A 16,875-nucleotide genomic window follows, 5' to 3' on the forward strand; every position below is an offset into this window, starting at 1 on the left:
TGCATCTGGTGAACTAAGTGGGGAAACATCCGCATTGCCAGAAAGTGGTACAGAAACATCAACAGCTTATGAAATCAGTGGTGAAACATCTGCATTTCCTGAAACTAGTATAGAAACATCGACAATTCAAGAAATCAGTGGGGAAACATCTGCTTTTCCTGAATTTAGCATAGAAACGTCAACAATTCAAGAAATCAGTGGTGAAACATCTGCATTTCCTGAATTCAGCATAGAAACATCAACAAGTCAAGAAGCCAGGGGTGAAACATCTGGTTATCCTGAAATTGTCATAGAAACATCCACATTTCAAGAATTAAGTGGGGAAACCTCTGCGTTTTCTGAAAGTAGTGCAGAAACATCCACAATACAAGAAATCAGTGGGGAAACATCTGCATTTCCTGAAATTAGAATAGAATCATCCACAAGTCAAGACATCAGTGGGGAAACATCTGCATTTCCTGAAATTAGAATAGAAACATTCACAAGTCAAGAAGCCCGGGGTGAAACATCTGGCTATCCTGAAATTAGCATAGAAACTTCAACAGTCCATGAAACCAGTGGAGAAACATCTGCCTTTCCAGAAATTAGCATAGAAACTTCAACAGTCCCTGAAACCAGTGGAGAAACATCTGCCGTTCCTGAAATTAGCATAGAAACATCCACAGTTCATGAAATCAGTGGAGAAAGTTCTGCATTTCCTGAAATTAGAATAGAAACATCCACAAGTCAAGAAGCCCGGGGTGAAACATCTGGCTATCCTGAAATTAGCATAGAAACATCAACAGTCCATGAAACCAGTGGAGAAACGTCTGCATTTCCCGAAATCAGCATAGAAACTTCAACGGTCCACGAAATCAGTGGGGAAACCTCTGCCTTTCCTGAAATTCGAATAGAAACTTCAACTGTCCGTGAAATCAGTGGGGAAACCTCTGCATATCCTGAAATTAGAATAGAAGCATCCACAAGTCAAGAAGCCCAGGGTGAAACATCCGTATTCCCTGAGATTAGCATAGAAACTTCTACAGTCCATGAAATCAGTGGGGAAACATCTGTATTCCCTGAGATTAGCATAGAAACTTCAACAAATCATGAAGCCAGGGGTGAAACATCTGCCTATCCTGAAATTAGCATAGAAACATCCACAGTTCAGGAAGTAAGTGGAGAAACCTCTGCATTTTCTGAAATTAGAATAGAAACATCCACAAGTCAAGAAGCCCAGGGTGAAACATTTGCGTTTCCTGAGACTAGCATAGAAATATCCACAACCCACGAAACCAGCAGAGAAGCATCCACATTGCCTGCTGCTAACATCGAAACAGCTGCCACATCTTTGGCCAGCGGTGAGCCCTCTGGTGCTCCCCAGGAGAAGAACATTCCTGACGCAACATCTGGAGCTGTGACACACTCAGTCGCAGGCATTTCAGGGGAAACCTCTGTCCCAGACACTCTAATTAGTACCAGTGCTCCAGATGTTGAACCAATGCAGGGACCTAGGAACCCTGAAGAGGCTCAGCTCGAAATAGAGCCCTCTCCTCCCGCTGTGTCAGGACAGGAGATGGAGACAGCTGTTGTTCTAGACAACCCACATCTGCTGGCCACTGCTACTGCTGCCCTGCCTCAAGTGTCACAAGAAGCAATAGACGCATTAGGACCCACTACAGAAGGTATCATGTCGTCTTCTTGTATGGAAAGGAACGTGTTTTAGAAGGGGAGGGAGGAAGGGAGGAGGCAGAGCTGTCATTTTTTTTTGCTTCTTTTACAGCAAAGAACGTTAACATGGAAGCAAACTTGAGCAGAACTTTATTGTGGTGGGAAGCCATGAAAGTGGGTTTTTTCAGAGGTCATGTTCAACAGCTTCTGTCTTAGTAAATGACAGTCTGTGCTTGGGCAGGTAACACAACTATCCAGCATCCCCAGAAGCCTCCAGGACCTCCCTCCTGCCTGCCCACGGCAATTACCTGCCCCTGGGGAGAGCAGCAGAGGACCAATTCAAGGGAAGTGCCAGGACGTGCAGATCTGGCCTTCCCTGCCACACACAGCAGTGTAGGCATCAGTTGCTCCTCTGAATTGCTGCTCCTGATGGACATGGCTGCATCCCAGCCATGATGAGCAGCCTGGTGGAGTTGGCACCTGTCAGGAACATGATGGAGGCATCTTCTGCTTGGATCTGCCAGGGTACCCAGGTCATCACTGAGATGTAGGTGAGGTCTCTCTTCTGTGGGGGCTCAAAAAAGAGTGTTCTGCGAACGGTCATGGAGAGCTGCTATGAACAGGTCCCTGGGTGTGATATAGTTGGGGAACTCGCTAGAGCATTCACGCCCCCTTTGAACTTGTTCTAAGCCGTTGCTATAATTTAGAGAAAACAACATTTTTTTCTTCTCATGTGGAAACAAGAACAAAAGACAGCTCCACCCACCAGGGACTTCCACCCTGGTTAGTAGATGCAGCTGAGAAGTTGGATAAGACGGGCTCTAAGTCTCTGTCCTGTTTTGTTTCTTTTTTTTCTGTGATGTGTTGACTTGCTGCCTGTATCCCCAAGTGCTGTGTAGCTCTTGTACCAGAGTGGGAGGCTGGCCATCAGCAGCTTTGCAGTGCCGAGGGGTAAGAGGCAAAGCAAACCAGTTGGGGACAAAATTCTCTGTCTCAACATCATCTGTGCCAAGTGCAATGTTTGCTTCAGGCAAACTGCTCTGATCCCTTTGGCACAGAGGATGGCTGCCCTCTCATCTGTGTCTTACACTGCTCTCTGCAGATAGAATGGGCTACATGTGTGAGAGAATGCTCACAGCATCCTCACCTTTTGTCAACCCCACTGATAAATGTCCTTCCTTGCACCTAGGCCCTTTTTTGGTGTTTTAATCCTCTGTCTTTTGTAGGATCCCTTGCTGTCAAGTACAAACAGGCTCAATATTTAAATCTGAGTAACCATTTATGGTGAAAGCACTTTGCTAGTTTTCTGACGAGCTTCCCCCGAGGAGTGCTTATGTTCTGTGGAGGTGTTAGGATACTGCAAAGAGGAGAAAATGAGATGGGACTTTGTTGCGCTTGCTGGTGGTTGCTTCTTGGCCAAGGGAGGAGCCCAGTCCTGGTAACACAAGATGTCCCGTGACATCCCTGGCCGCAGCTTGATTTCACTTTGCTGCAATCAGGAGCAAGCTCCTGGGGACTGGCACCGTTTGAAAACTGTCAGTGAAGGTCCTACATACGCTCAGTTCGCAATGGGCCACAAGTTCACGTAGGACATGCTGCTTAAGTGTGGTATAAAATGTATATGCAAAGAGATTTGCTCAGTTCCTGCTAACAAGAGTAATATTAATTCCACTCCCTTCCTGTGTTACCTCCTGAACTGCTGCTTTTTGGTTAATTTACACCATTCAGCACAGGTTAGCTCTGGACTCAGTAAGGGTCTGTAAGTGCAGGGCTTTTGTGAAGCTCAGCCTGGCTCCTAACATCATTTCCATCCCCAAAGTGTTTTGAATGAGTCACTGCCCTTCCCTCTGTGTCACTTCTGTCCCTCTGAGAAAACAGGTAATCACAAACCTTTGTTCAGTCCTGCTCGTGACACATTTGAGGTCCTGTCTGTCTCTGCTGAGCAGCTGCACAGCAGATGCTGCAAGAGGGGGCGAGGACAAGTCTGCGGGGTCGTTCCCACAGCACTGGTCCAGCCTGGCATGGCATCTGGGACTTGGCAGGGTGCTGCAGGGGTTACACACCGAAAAATCCCTCCTTGCACACCTAATGGGCCATGCCCATTGCCATGTCCATGCCCAGAGACAAAAACAAACCAGCAAAGGCAGAGTTGAGGGGAAGGAAGGAAGGAAACTAGCCAGTGAGGCTCAGGAAAAAAAAAAATATATTGGCCCAAAAGTATAGTTTTATTTCACAGCTTTTTCTTTTTATAAATTACTCATGAGGCGATTGCCAGATTCTTGGGAGCATTTGTTAGCCAACGTTCTTGTAAAGCATTTTGAAAGGAAACCATGTGTTCGGCAGCTCATGTGTGAAGAAGCTTGAAAAATGTTCTGAAATTGGAACTTGTTGTGTATTTGTAAGTCACAGAGATGACAATGTAGCAGCTGGGGTTTCTTAGCAGTTGACAGAGAGAGGTAAGAGACGACTGCATGAAGTTTAATTGTAGATTTGATAAACCAGAGGTGGGCTTAAGTACAGCTGTGTGGCTGGTGCTCCCACCAGGGAAGATATTGCAGGGTAAAGCTTCTCTTTTTATTGGTGACCTTCTTTGTCCCTACAAGGTTAAATGCAGTCCTGGTCAGGACTTGCAACATCGCTGCAACAAGGAGAACTTCTTCCAGAGAATTAGAGCAAAGTGATGACAAAAAAAAAAAAAAAAAAAAAAAGGAAAAAGGAAAATAATCACAGATTTCCTTTTTTGGGTCGTTACCCTTCACAGCGCTCTGAGGGTTGTGAACATGGAAAGCCTGCAAGGAAGAGCCAAAGAGCCGCAGGCTGGAACCTCAGATGCTGTTTCCCATGTCGTGGCTGCCTTTTTACCTGAAGCTTCCCAGTCTTGAAATTTGTCTCTTGCAAAAGGATCAGTTCTGATATCTGTGCCTTGTCTGATGCTCAGAGATTGTAGACTGTAATGGATGCCCATTAAGCACAATTAATTTTGACTAACCTTAAAGCATGGGTGAAGCTGGGTCAGCTTAGAAAAGGAGGTCAGAGTGAGAAGGCATGAAGCTGTTGCCCTCTTGTCCTGTCATTGATCCAGCAGCCTTTTTAGTGGGATGATTTAAGAATTACATTTTTGTGCTCTGCTGCAGCCTCTACTTGTCTCTAAATCTCAGAGCCAGAAGCACAAGAAGACTGAAGTTTAACGCTTGGAGTGCCAGTATTTTTTAATATTTAACCAAATTGAAGGCTGCGCATGCACATGTCTTTAGTCAGCAGTTTGAATCCTCCTCAAGGACAAGAACACCACAAGCTTGAAGAATTGTCCATAGGCTTGGCTTCTTCATCCAGAGTTTTGCCAACTCAGTGGGTCTTTTTGCTTCTGGTAACATTTGAAGACAAATAATTATTAGCTGAAAAAAGCACGCTGGCGCTTCAGTGAAAGGCTGTGGTTTGGAGCACTCTGACCAGTCAGTGACTTAAAAACTTGGGGGAATAAAAGAGAAATGTGCTGAAATGGCAGTTGCTTATGTTAAATTTTGCTTGTCTCTGGTGAAACAAGTTCATGAAGTCTGCTGCTTATTGCCCTGACAGAGCTGAAGGTTAAAATCCAAATAAGGAAAGGTCTTGATGGGCCCTCCTCATTCTTCATGCCCCAGAATTCCAAGGGATGGAGTTTTCTCAGTCCAGAGGAGATCAACCCAGAAGAAAAAAGTCTAGAAAACATTCAGCTGATCCATAAAGTTTCATCTAGTGTGGAATGCAGAGTATGCTCTCAAGGAGATGGAGGTACCAATCCTGGCCAAAAAACAAGCAAAAGCACAGACCATTTGTGGCTGACCAAATGATTTGATCTCTCCTGGGCGTACTGTCTATTTCACAGCAAAAGTTTACTAGATTAATACTTTTCTCTGAAGAGTCAACCTACAGTCCTGGACTAATGTTATATACATGTCAGTTTACCTCTACACATAATATTTTGGAGGCAGATATGTCTGTATTTCCTGAGCTCTCCTTCCATGAGGCTGTTGGACAAATCAAATGTCCCAGCAGATCAACAGTTTCTTCTGGAAACTTGCCGTTCTCGAGACAAATATAGCTTTTAAAGGCTGTAACCATACCTGCTCCTTCTGCTGAATGGAGGCTTTAGTTTCATTATGGTAGTTAATTATTTTAATGACTTAATTGCTCATCGTAAGTCACTAGCTGGCTATGAGGTGTTTGATGCTAGCGTTTTACTTAAAATGTGAAAGAACTGCTTTCCCCGACTCCTCCTATTCTCTTCTTTTAGGAGTTGCCCTACAATTGCTCCAGTGTTTTTCTTCACTGAGCTATCAGATCAGCACTTCAAACTTTCCAGGAGTTTCTGAAAAGCAAATTTAATTTGTACCTGGATTATTTTTTTTCCTCAGTCTCTAGAAGATAATTATCTAGCTGGTCTCTGAGCCCCTGTTTGAATAATTGCGCAAGGGAGCCTACAAAGAATGGGTGAAGGGCAGAACAGGGACTGATGGAGATCCTGAAAATGCTTTGCCTTTCTGTCTTGCCTTTTCCTCTCTACAGAACAAAACCAGGAGTTTAAATCCGAGTATTTCTAAATGGGTTACTCACAGCTTCAGGAAAACTATGCAGTTTGTCCTGGGTTTGGGTGATAGCATCCTCTCTGTTCACAAGCTGTTTCTTCTTCATGGATGCTTTAAGCAGAAAGCTGACCTTCTTTTAACAAGTATTCTTGCTCATCTTCCACACAGGCTGCCATTGAGAGAAGCACACAGACTGCATTGTTTTAAAAAGTGTTAGCACTGTTTCTAGTATTGTCTTCTTAGCTGGGGGTGAATGATTTTAAAAGCATTTCCCTCTCACCACTGACGCTGCATGCTCACTTTTGCATGCCATTTGCCTTCTGAGCAAAACCAGCACCAATTTCTCTTTCATTTCTAAAGGATTTCTCTTTCCAATTTCTATGATCTAGTACAGCAGGCTGTTTTCAAAGGTGCTAGGAGAATAGTTATGTTGTATTTAGTTGCACCAGAAGAAAATAGTTCTGACTAAATATAGCATGTATCTGGAAATGTAAAAGAAATCATAGGAAGAAAATGATGAAACAAATTCAAAGTTTACATTGTAGCTATGTAACTCTGCTTGCTTTGTCCAGCCAACAGTCTACAGCTTCCAGATGCAAAACCCTGTTTACATTGGATATTTTGTTTTAATTGTTTGATTTTTAAGATAAAAATAAAAATAGAAGTTAGACCTTGGGTCCTGTCAGTAGCAAAAAATAGAAACTATTATGACAATAATTTGAATAATCTTTTGCAACTTCTGGGGGATATTAACTGCAGTACAAATCATCTTCTAAAAAGCTGCTAATTTTGCATTATCCTGAAGAAGTGAGTTAATAATATGTTCTAAATGCATTTCCTATTCTTGGCATTTTCTCCCATCCTTGTTTTAGAGCTGAAGCTCTTGAAGGCAAGGGCTGCCTCTGTTCTGCATTCCACACCGCATCACTTGTCCTCCGTTAGCGCTGGGTAATAATAGCAGTAGTCTTGTCTCCTTGTCAGTTGATAAGCACTTGAGCTGCATCTCAAAGCAGAGATGACTTTTTGAGAGACTGCTCACCCAAGCAGATGAAGAGCTGGTGTTCTGTGCAAGATCCCTGTGTGCTGGGGTGCCTGGCAGCCGCTGCTGAGCAGGGCTGGCCACCCAAGGGCTTTTCAGCTGAGGTGTGCAGTGATTTACTAACCTCACCTAGCTCTACACTCTGTGGAAGTGGGCACACTTATGGTATGTAAAAGGTTATGAAGAAAATAGTCAAGCATTGTGAGATAAATGGAATTTATTTTTCTTTCTTACTCGAGTTCTCACCTCTTGTAAATGGTGTGGCTTCAACGCAATATCTTAGAAACACCCAAAAATGAACTTGCCAAGATTTCCAGAGACAACGCTGCTGTAAACTTTACCATTTAGAATTCTTTTTAAAGACCTCCAGGACCCAGATTTTCTGGGAGGACCAGAATCAGCAATGCTTCCTCCAACCCGGCAGATATGATTGAATTTCCTGGTATCAGCCTGGTGAGGCAATTCTTCATCCAGATGGAGACAGTGTCACTGCCCCAACAGCCCAGCCGAATGGGGAATATGGTATTTCTGACCATCATGTGCTTAAAACATCTTCTCTCCAGCCATTTGCAGCATGCTTCTGGGAAGAAAATCTGTCTGTCTCACTTGTATTTGTTGTCTGTTTTTCCAACACTAGCTACAAGTACAGAAAGTGCCCTTTCTGTACATGTCATATATAAAAATATGTATGTATATGTATGGGGAGATATATAACATACATATTTTATGTGGAGTTTTGAGTTTACAGCATATTTAATATGTGCAATCATATTATATACGCTATCTGTAAAAGCAAATTCTGTTCCAGTGTAATTTTCCAGCCGGAAATTTGTGGCAATGACTGTGCACATGTGTTCCTGCTCCCTCCTCCTCCAAAACCAGGGATGGCAACTCACAGCAGGTCTCCTGCATCTCGGAAGAGATCTTGGACATATCAAGTTTTAGTCCACGTGGCCAAAGACAGCTGAAGGCTTATTACTCCTTGCTAAACTTTCTGCTTAGATCTTGTATGTGCTTTGTTCCCACTTCTGCGATGTGCTTTCCTCTTCATGGAGCCAACCAGACAAAGGAGAGCCTTCCCTTACTTATTCAGTTGGAGCCCACTGGAATCAACATGAACTTCTGCTGCCACTGCTGTTGGGAAGCCCAAGGGGCCTCAAGAGTTGTAATCATCTCTCAGGATTCCTCATTTTCCTTTATGCTGTCTTCTAGGAACCTCAGGTGTGACTGTTGAGCAATAATCGGCCAAGTTCAGCTCCTCTCTTCTACTAAGCCATTTTGTCCTGGGAAGTCTCAAAGTATTTATTAGTGTCATGGAAACAGGAATTCTCTTCATGTTGCAGCAAACAAAAAAATCCGGAAAGCTTTTGTGAATGTTTGGAAGGGTAATCCAGAGGAAAAAATTCCTTCTGTTAGAGAAGAACTGAAAAACTGGAGTAAGTGGTTCATCAGCCATCTGAGGAATAGTTGCAGTGCTCACACAGATACAGATAGAAGAAAGATGACAATCTTCATGCTCCAAAGCACAGATTTACCATCAGAAAGAATTTTCTCCGTCACTTAGGCATGTTACAGGACATGCCAGCTTTTAGATGACATATCAGACCTTGGGCACTGAGTGACTAGTCAGTCCCATGGCATACAACACACATCTGCTCTCCTGTGTCTGGGAACAGTGAGCACCCGGGCCACAGTTCTGCAGGGAGACAGTGTTCAACCAAATATCCCCCAGTCAGAAGATTAACACAGACCTCAGGGAGTCGCTGCTTTGCTCTGGTATTTCCATAGCCAGCATGTTTATCATCTTGGAATGTTTCCTCACTAACCCCTCTCCTCTACAAGAAAAGCACGGAGTGTAAGTCAGCAATCCTAGAGGATAACATTTCTTCCAAGTGTGAAGGAGAGAAATGTCTCACATCAGTCATCATTTAACCTAACCTGTGTGGATGTTCTCCCACTTTCTTCCTTAGTCTTCCTCCTTGTTGAACATCTCTTCAATCTTGCCATTCTGAATGACTCTTCTGCAGATTCCAGAGCTCAGTAAGTAGGACTAAAGCTCAGCCTGGAGAGATATCGGGAGAAGAACTTTTACTTCCAGCACAAGCTAGATTTTACATTATATAGATATGAATTTGCTATTTGTAGCCTTTTTTCAGAGCATCTATGCTTCCTTCCTTCTGCTTCAAGATGACAGGGCATAGAAGTGCCACCAAATGGTCGCATTTACTACCCAGACTTGTGCTAATTAGCAAGTCAAGAAACATTGTAGAGTTGGAGGCCAAATTCTTCCCATAGCAAGTTCTCTTTTCACCTCCAGAAAAGCAAAAAGGATCTTGTGTTGCCCTATCTCAATGGGAAACTAAGAGTAGTTTCCTATACCAAGATGGAATCCACAGCTGGAAAAGATGTTCCAGTATCTTCCAGCCCCATCACAAGCAAGAGAATGCATAGTGAGGATAGGTCTGGAGAAAATAGCGCTGCACTCCAGTATTCTTCACCAAGGAAGAGGCATCCATAGCTAGGCCTAAGGTCCTCAAAGGGAAAAAGTTGAAACTCTCTGAACCAACTTTGAACTCACTTCTTTTCTTCTCTGCACCTTCTTCATCTTCACCGATAAGAGATTTCTTGCCCCACAACTTCATCTAAATTATGGTTAGGAAGAAACTAGTAGTGGTCACTGTTGACCAGGAAGGTCAATAAGGAAACAGAGATCTTTTTCAGGATGTTTCCATAACTTAAAAGAATTCCACATTCTTCCTTGTAGACCTATGGCCTATGGAGATACAGACACAACTTTGCATATTTGATGCATCAGGCAGAGATAGTGGACAAGGAAGAGTTACCACAGCTGTCAAAGACACTGAGTGCTCTATGTTGGATACATCTGAGCTTCTACTGATATCTTCAGAGTGGTGTTAAACCATCAAGTGACAGAAAAACAATGTCTTCCTTGAAGGGTGGGTTGGGTCCCTTGCCTTCATTCTTCCAGCAGCCACAGTGGCAGTATGTTTTGAAATAAGACCCTAGCAACTCCCAAGTTCCCCCAAAACAAGTGAAATTCCCTCCTAAACAAGAAAGGAAAGAAGTTCTCCCACTGATGGAGTTGTCTGCCCAGAGCCCTAATGGAAGCCCTTGATTTCTTGCAGACACTGATGAGTGCCACTCAAGCCCCTGTCTGAATGGAGCTACCTGCGTTGATGGCATCGACTCTTTCAAATGCTTATGCCTTCCCAGCTACGGAGGGGACCTGTGTGAGATCGGTACGGCCTCCCTGGCTTCAGCTAATCTTACTAACTGCTGCACGACCTTGTTCCCACCCTCTCCCCCAAAAAAGCTGATCCCAAGTGCTCCCATCAGCTTTGCCCTGATCTCAGTAAGCTAACCTCTAACAGCAGCTTAAAATACACCAGGGAAAAGCTTTGAGACTTTTGCTTATATATTTTGATTATTCTGTTCAACACAGCACCGTGTCCTCTAGGATTCCTAAGAAGAAGCTTTGGGTGTCTCCTTCAGCCTTCTCTTTTTTAAGTATCTCTAGTGAAGGTCCATTCAGATCATAACCGTGTTGGTCATAGAAGTCACTCTCTCTTTGGGTCAAGGGTCTTGTGTATGTTCAAGGTTCATCTGTAACAGTAGGGAAACAACTGAGTGCACCACCTCAGGCAAACTTTGTCTGCTAGACTGGAATTTCATGGAAAGATGCTTCAGCTGAGCCACAAAATATTATTGTGTTTCTCTCTGTGAAGATGCAGCTGAGAGAAGCCTCATTCACCTCAGAGATCAACACCAATTTGACACAGCCTGACATTTTTGTCATATCTTCAACATGGCTTCTTGTGTCAAAATCAGCAGTTGAGAAAACATGAAGTGACCTATTTTTCCATCAAAATTATATACTCTGACCTGCGCTAATGCTTCTTTTTGTTTCTAGAAAGAAACAAAAAAATTGTGATTTTTTTCTTAAGGCTGATTTAAGTCCAAACCTTTATCAGCTTGGCGAAGAAGAAGCTTTCCTACCTTGGTCAAACAGACAAGAAATAAGGTTGCAGTGTCCTTTCACCTTGGCATGAGTAATGATAATATATATTGGATTTTCTCCTCTTCTTCATCTGCATCTCTTTCTGCTTCCAATATGAACATATAGAGCAGACCACAAGAAGGCGGCTCAGGATCATTGACCTGTCTGGGCAGGAATTGTGCTACTATAACATCGCTTTCCTAACGCAACCTGTCTCTGCTGCCTGCTTTGAAGATCCCTGTAATCCAGCAAGAGCCTTTCTACTCTGCATCTGCTTACAATCTTGTTTGGTCCAAGCCAGACTTCATTTCCTCTCTTCTCTGATTTATGAGCCCATGATACCTGGGGGCTATAGCTTGGGAGATGCAAGAGGAAGCCAGTGCCCTGAATTCTGTGGGTTATGTAAATCTTCATTATTTCCATGAGGCAGACCATCCAGGTTCACCAGGACACCATAGGTGACCTCTGCCACACGTGCACACAGTCAGTTCTTACTGTCACCCCGTCAGGGTCCCTACCGAGGAACAAGATTTTCACTATTCTTTTCCAGGATAATTGCTGTCATATTTCCCCATAAGTAACAGATATGCAGGAAAACCTAGGAAATGTCCTGCTGAGGTTCTGTGCTATGTGCTGTCCCGTCCTCAGGCTGTGATGACAATGAGTCAAATTCAAGCTGCTGGAAAAACATCCTAGATCTCAAAAGACAGTGTATTCTCTGCTCACTTTGTGCAAATGATCTGCCTGCAGAGACCAAGAATCTTTAGAGCTTCAGCTACTTCCAGATAATCTTTCTGATCTGTCAAAGAAGGCAAAAAATGTTTTTAATGCCTCAACTATCTACCAACCCTTCCAACACCTACAAAGCATCTGCAGACTCTAGCTGGAGGAAAACCAGAAGGGTCAATTAGGAAGAATTAGTGTGATTGAAGGTGACAAGTGCTTTGACCTACCAAATTTAACAAAGAAGAAAGAAACTGAGTACAGAAAACCTTACTGGAAAGGGAGAGAGGCATGAGGACTCATGAAAACCCACCACCCCAAGAGCAGCAAGTGCCTGAGAAAGGATGGTAGATCAGGCATCTGGAAGGCTGAGATTAAAGACATTGCATTTTCTGTTTCCTTTGGTTGTATGGAGGAGATATGTGGTGTTGCATAACATGGGAGCTGCTGAAGGACATTTCTGGTAGTTTCTCCACTTGCCTCAGCTCTCTCTCACCTGTGGTTTTATGTTTTTTTGGTTAACGGGTTAAACTCTTCAGTGTTTCTCAGATGGTAAAAGATGGAAAAGTTTAGAAAGTTTTCTACTTCTCTAGCAGCTTCCAAGCTTTTCCCTTGAGGTTTTATTTTCTCTCTCCACGATGGTAAGTTCCTTCCTCCATTTCTTGTCTGCCACTTTGGTGACCTTGCTTCTCCCCCACAGTCCCAGAGCCACACCAAGCAACGCAACAACTCAAACCTGGGGTCTCCTTCCCTATTTTTCAACACATACATGTTGTTCTGGGCATCTGGATTCAGGTTTTGGAGCTTCTTTCCAACAAAAATCTCTGCAGGCCAGCATAAGTGAGAAGAGTAGGGTTCTTGCTTGGACAAAAACAATCCAGGAACAGTTCCATAAAAACAGTCCAGGAATATCGCACAGGGATTGAGTTGCTCTGGGATAAGTTTATATCAGTCAAGTTTTACTGCAAACATGGGGTCTTCAACACAGGCTTCCCTCTGTGTGTGTGTCTTGGATGCCTTTTGATAATTTTCCCTGGCATTTCTCATGTGTCAGGGAGTCAGGGTTTGTTTTTCAGTGGAAGCCACCGTGTGTTGTCTTGTGCCAAGAGAGCATGAGCTGCTAAGAGGTGAGTTGGAAGGCTTCCAGACCCATGCACCAACTCCTTTTCATCCCTCCTTTGTGTCTTTCAGACCTGGAAAACTGTGAGGAAGGCTGGACCAAGTTCCAGGGCCACTGCTACAGGCACTTTGAAGAGAGGGAGACTTGGATGGATGCGGAGTCCAAATGCCGACAACATCAAGCCCACCTGAGCAGTATCATCACCCCAGAGGAGCAAGAATTTGTGAACAGTGAGTGCTGAGGGCAGTCTGAGACTGGGCAGGGGTTCATCCATTGGACTGTGAGTCTATAGGCAGATTTATTCAAAATTACATAAAACCCACAATTTCTCCTGCTGATGTCGAACACTTCCTTATGAGGCCTCACCCTTGCATGGGAGAAGAAGAACCATTCCAAAGAAGATCCTTTTTTGCCTTGTCTTGTCTTCCCTTTTACCACATTACTGATGTGGCTTGTTCACTTGATGCAACAAGCAGAGTGACCCACATCAACACAGGTGGATCCATGCTCATGGCATGCTAAGTGGGGAGGGAGATGGATAAGCGTGATGTGGGGGAAAACAGGACATCAGGGGACAGTGGCTGGGAAGGAGCCAAATGTCCCAGAGTCTCCAGGGCCAGAGACAGTTGAGATAGCAAAGAAACACTTTTAACCACGTGTAGAGGCACTATGACCCACTCTTATCTCCCTCTCTGGTTCTTCCAGGCCATGCACAGGACTACCAGTGGATTGGTCTCAGTGACAGAGCTGTGGAGAACGACTTTCGCTGGTCCGATGGGCATTCTCTGGTGAGGCTGCAGCCCATGACACGGTCAGACGACAGCTTTCAGTGGGCAGGGAGGTTCCCCTTGGTTAGAAAGAACCTCATGAGTTACATGCTAAGTGGCTGCGTTGGGCATTGAGTAGAGGCAACCCTAAGCTTTGTGGCGTTCATGGTTTTCTGAAGCCTCTAGTAAAGCTGGTCTGCTAAGCTCCTTGTCACAACAGAAATAACCACTGTTACAGCAGTGCTGACAACCCTTGGTCTCTGCTGGTGAGACGCATGGGCAAGGCAGCAGCAAGGATGAAGGAGAGAGTAGAAGGTCTCAACCTCAGGTGAAGGGTTTTCCTCTCTTGGCAGCAATTCGAGAACTGGCGGCCCAATCAACCCGACAATTTCTTTGCGGCGGGTGAGGACTGTGTTGTGATGATCTGGCACGAGCAAGGCGAATGGAACGATGTTCCCTGCAACTATCACCTCCCTTTCACCTGCAAGAAAGGAACAGGTGAGCATCTTGCACCACACTGGCAAGGAGAGGGGGCTTAGGCACTGGATGTGGGGCTCGAGTGAAGACTCCAGTGCTCATGATGAACATGTGCTTTGTCACTGTAAAGAGTGGTCAAAGAGGTGAAAGGAATTAGCAGTAGAAGTTGGCTAATGCTCCAGGAAAAAGGTTTCTGAGGGTTTGAAAGCAAGGAAGATGAGCCACCAAGGTCAGGATTTCATGTCCCCAGGCAGAGCTATACCCTGGCTGCATCATCGCTCCCCCACACCAGCTCCATGCCCTCCCACAGATGCAAGCAGCTCTTGGGATGCTCAGCTCTCGCTGCCTCTCTTGGAGGCAGGAATGGAGCCCTGAGGCAGACTGTTGCTGAATTTCAAGGCCGGTCACAGTTTTCCCATATCCCACTGCCCACGAATTTTGTGGACAGAGGCAATCTCAAAGGGATTTAAGAGTTTACCTGCAGAAGAGATGAGGTTGTGTATGCTCAGCCTGCACCAGGCAGGCAGGAGCTGCTGGCCTATGAGCTGCCCACTCAGCCAGGCAGGTCTCCTCAAGCTCTCCATATCTCTTCCCATGTCCCGCAGTGGCCTGCAGAGATCCCCCCGTGGTGGAGAACGCCAAGACCTTCGGTCGGAAGAAGGACCGTTACGAAATAAACTCCTTGGTGCGGTACCAGTGCAACCAAGGCTACATCCAGCGCCACGTGCCCACAATTCGGTGCCAGCCCAATGGGCAGTGGGAGGAACCGCGGATATCCTGCATAAACCGTAAGTCTTGGCCCCCTAACCTTTTGAGTCAGGGCTGATGCATCTCTGCAGCTAAGAGAAGGAGCTAGGAATGAGGGGGAGCATTGTTGTAGGGTGCAGGTTAGCTCCAAGCCAGGCAGAAGGAGACATTATGGTCCCCTTGACTTGTTGAAAGTTCTCTCATCATGGGGCCATGGGAGATGGTGTCTTCTGGGCAGGTGTGGACCACGGGGACTGGCTGGAGGAGTAGCCTTCACAATTCCTGTTCTGGAGGTTCCTCCACCTAGGCATGGTAAGGGCAGTTCCAAAACCGGGAAAAGGCAATAAAGAGCTTACCAAGGGCCCAGGCTATTAAACAAGAGGAAAGAAAAAGAAACGGCTTCTGAAAGGGTGAGTTTTGGCACCACCTGCATCAGCAAAGAGAATAGGAGAGGGCAGCTGTCATTCTCCTTAGCCTTTCCCCAGAATCTCCCTGCCCTGGGAGCAGACAGGAGCCCCACAGCAGAGCTAAGCCAAGGGACAGGGCTGGGCTCTTGACCCTTCTCCTGCCAAGCCCCCAGCTGACAACAGCCAGCCCTCTCCCACTGGTGTCCCAGCCCACTCCCAGGCCTGCCCACACCCCTGTCCCATCCCTGCTCGCCTGCAGCTTCCCAATAATTCTGTTGGCCTCGGCCAAATCACATCTGTCCAGTGGCCTCCTTGCCAGGTTCTGGTCCAGCTGGGCAATTCCAGCTAAAGCAATGGTCCCGCAGCCAGGGAAAGTTGATACGAGCTCAAGGGACAAACCTCCGCCCCAGGGAGGAGATGGAAGGAGGAGGGATGGAGGAGGTGTCCAAGGGCTGTCTCGTGATGTAGACAGAGGTGCTGGTTCCCTTGGCTCTGCTGTGGACCAGGAGAGCGCCAGGCTGCTCCTAGCATGAACTGCCAGCAATCAGGAGACCTAGGCTGTTCCCAACCAGCTTTGCCCGCTTCCATCAAAACCCTCCTGCAATTATCACGCAGGAGCGGTGCCAGCTTCCAGGGAGACTGGCAGCAAAGAGCAGGCAGAAACCTCGTCCCTGCTAGACAGATGGAGCCGTTTCCCCTCCTGCACCCCGAGCACATCCCACTGCTGACAGATATTTCCCAGAGGATCAGAGAGGGACTGGCAGGGCAGCGGGCAAGAGGAGCAGGGAAGCGGTCCCCAAACCCACCCAGTTAGCAAAGCTGCCCTCCTGGCTTGGCCCAGGGAAGGGGTGGGACAAGCATCCATGGAGAAGATGCTCCTGCCCAGGCTGCCAACAGGTATCTTCCCCCATGGGGTGAAGCAAACCCCATCTGTGGGGATGAGAGAAGGACAAGTTGTGCACGGGCAGGCAGGCTGGCGCCAGGGCACACACAGCCACCCACCGGGCAGTGCTACGCTCGTGTTTTTCCAGGGAGCCAGAGCAGCCAGCGCGGGACAAGCAGCGTCTCTGTCCCAGCTCTTGCTAACAAGGTGCCTTTTCTTCTCCTCTTCCCTCTTCCACAGCCTCCAACTACCAGCGCAGGCTATATAAGAGGAGCCCCAGGAGCCGGTCGAGACCCAGCGGCAGAGCCGTGCACAGACCCACCCATTAGAGCGGGGCGAGAGAGACCGAGGGGGAAAGCAAGAGAGATTTTTAACGGAACACTTATATTAACAGAGTCAATTTCTTCTTCTTCTTGTTGCTTTTTTGTCATGTAAGGAAAAAAAAAAACTATATTAAAGACAAACCCACCTTTGTGTAT

At 45.9% G+C, this 16,875-nt stretch overlaps 1 protein-coding gene across 1 annotated transcript in view; it reads left to right on the forward strand.

Annotated features, from left to right (window-relative positions):
* LOC104279845 (aggrecan core protein-like) overlaps window positions 1–16,838 on the forward strand; it is a 26,563-nt gene extending 9,725 nt beyond the window's left edge. The window contains 10 exon segments of the mRNA XM_009877278.1: window positions 1–237; window positions 298–617; window positions 666–747; window positions 808–1,664; window positions 10,401–10,514; window positions 13,187–13,345; window positions 13,821–13,903; window positions 14,236–14,380; window positions 14,965–15,147; window positions 16,637–16,838. The exon segment at window positions 1–237 is cut by the window's left edge and continues 24 nt beyond it. Of these exon segments, the coding sequence (XP_009875580.1) occupies window positions 1–237; window positions 298–617; window positions 666–747; window positions 808–1,664; window positions 10,401–10,514; window positions 13,187–13,345; window positions 13,821–13,903; window positions 14,236–14,380; window positions 14,965–15,147; window positions 16,637–16,725 (2,269 nt within the window). The 3' untranslated portion in view covers window positions 16,726–16,838.
* Window positions 16,839–16,875: the final 37 nt, after the last annotated feature.

This window comes from Apaloderma vittatum, unplaced genomic scaffold, assembly GCF_000703405.1.
Source record: "Apaloderma vittatum isolate BGI_N311 unplaced genomic scaffold, ASM70340v1 scaffold20509, whole genome shotgun sequence".
NCBI classification, from domain to species: domain Eukaryota; kingdom Metazoa; phylum Chordata; class Aves; order Trogoniformes; family Trogonidae; genus Apaloderma; species Apaloderma vittatum.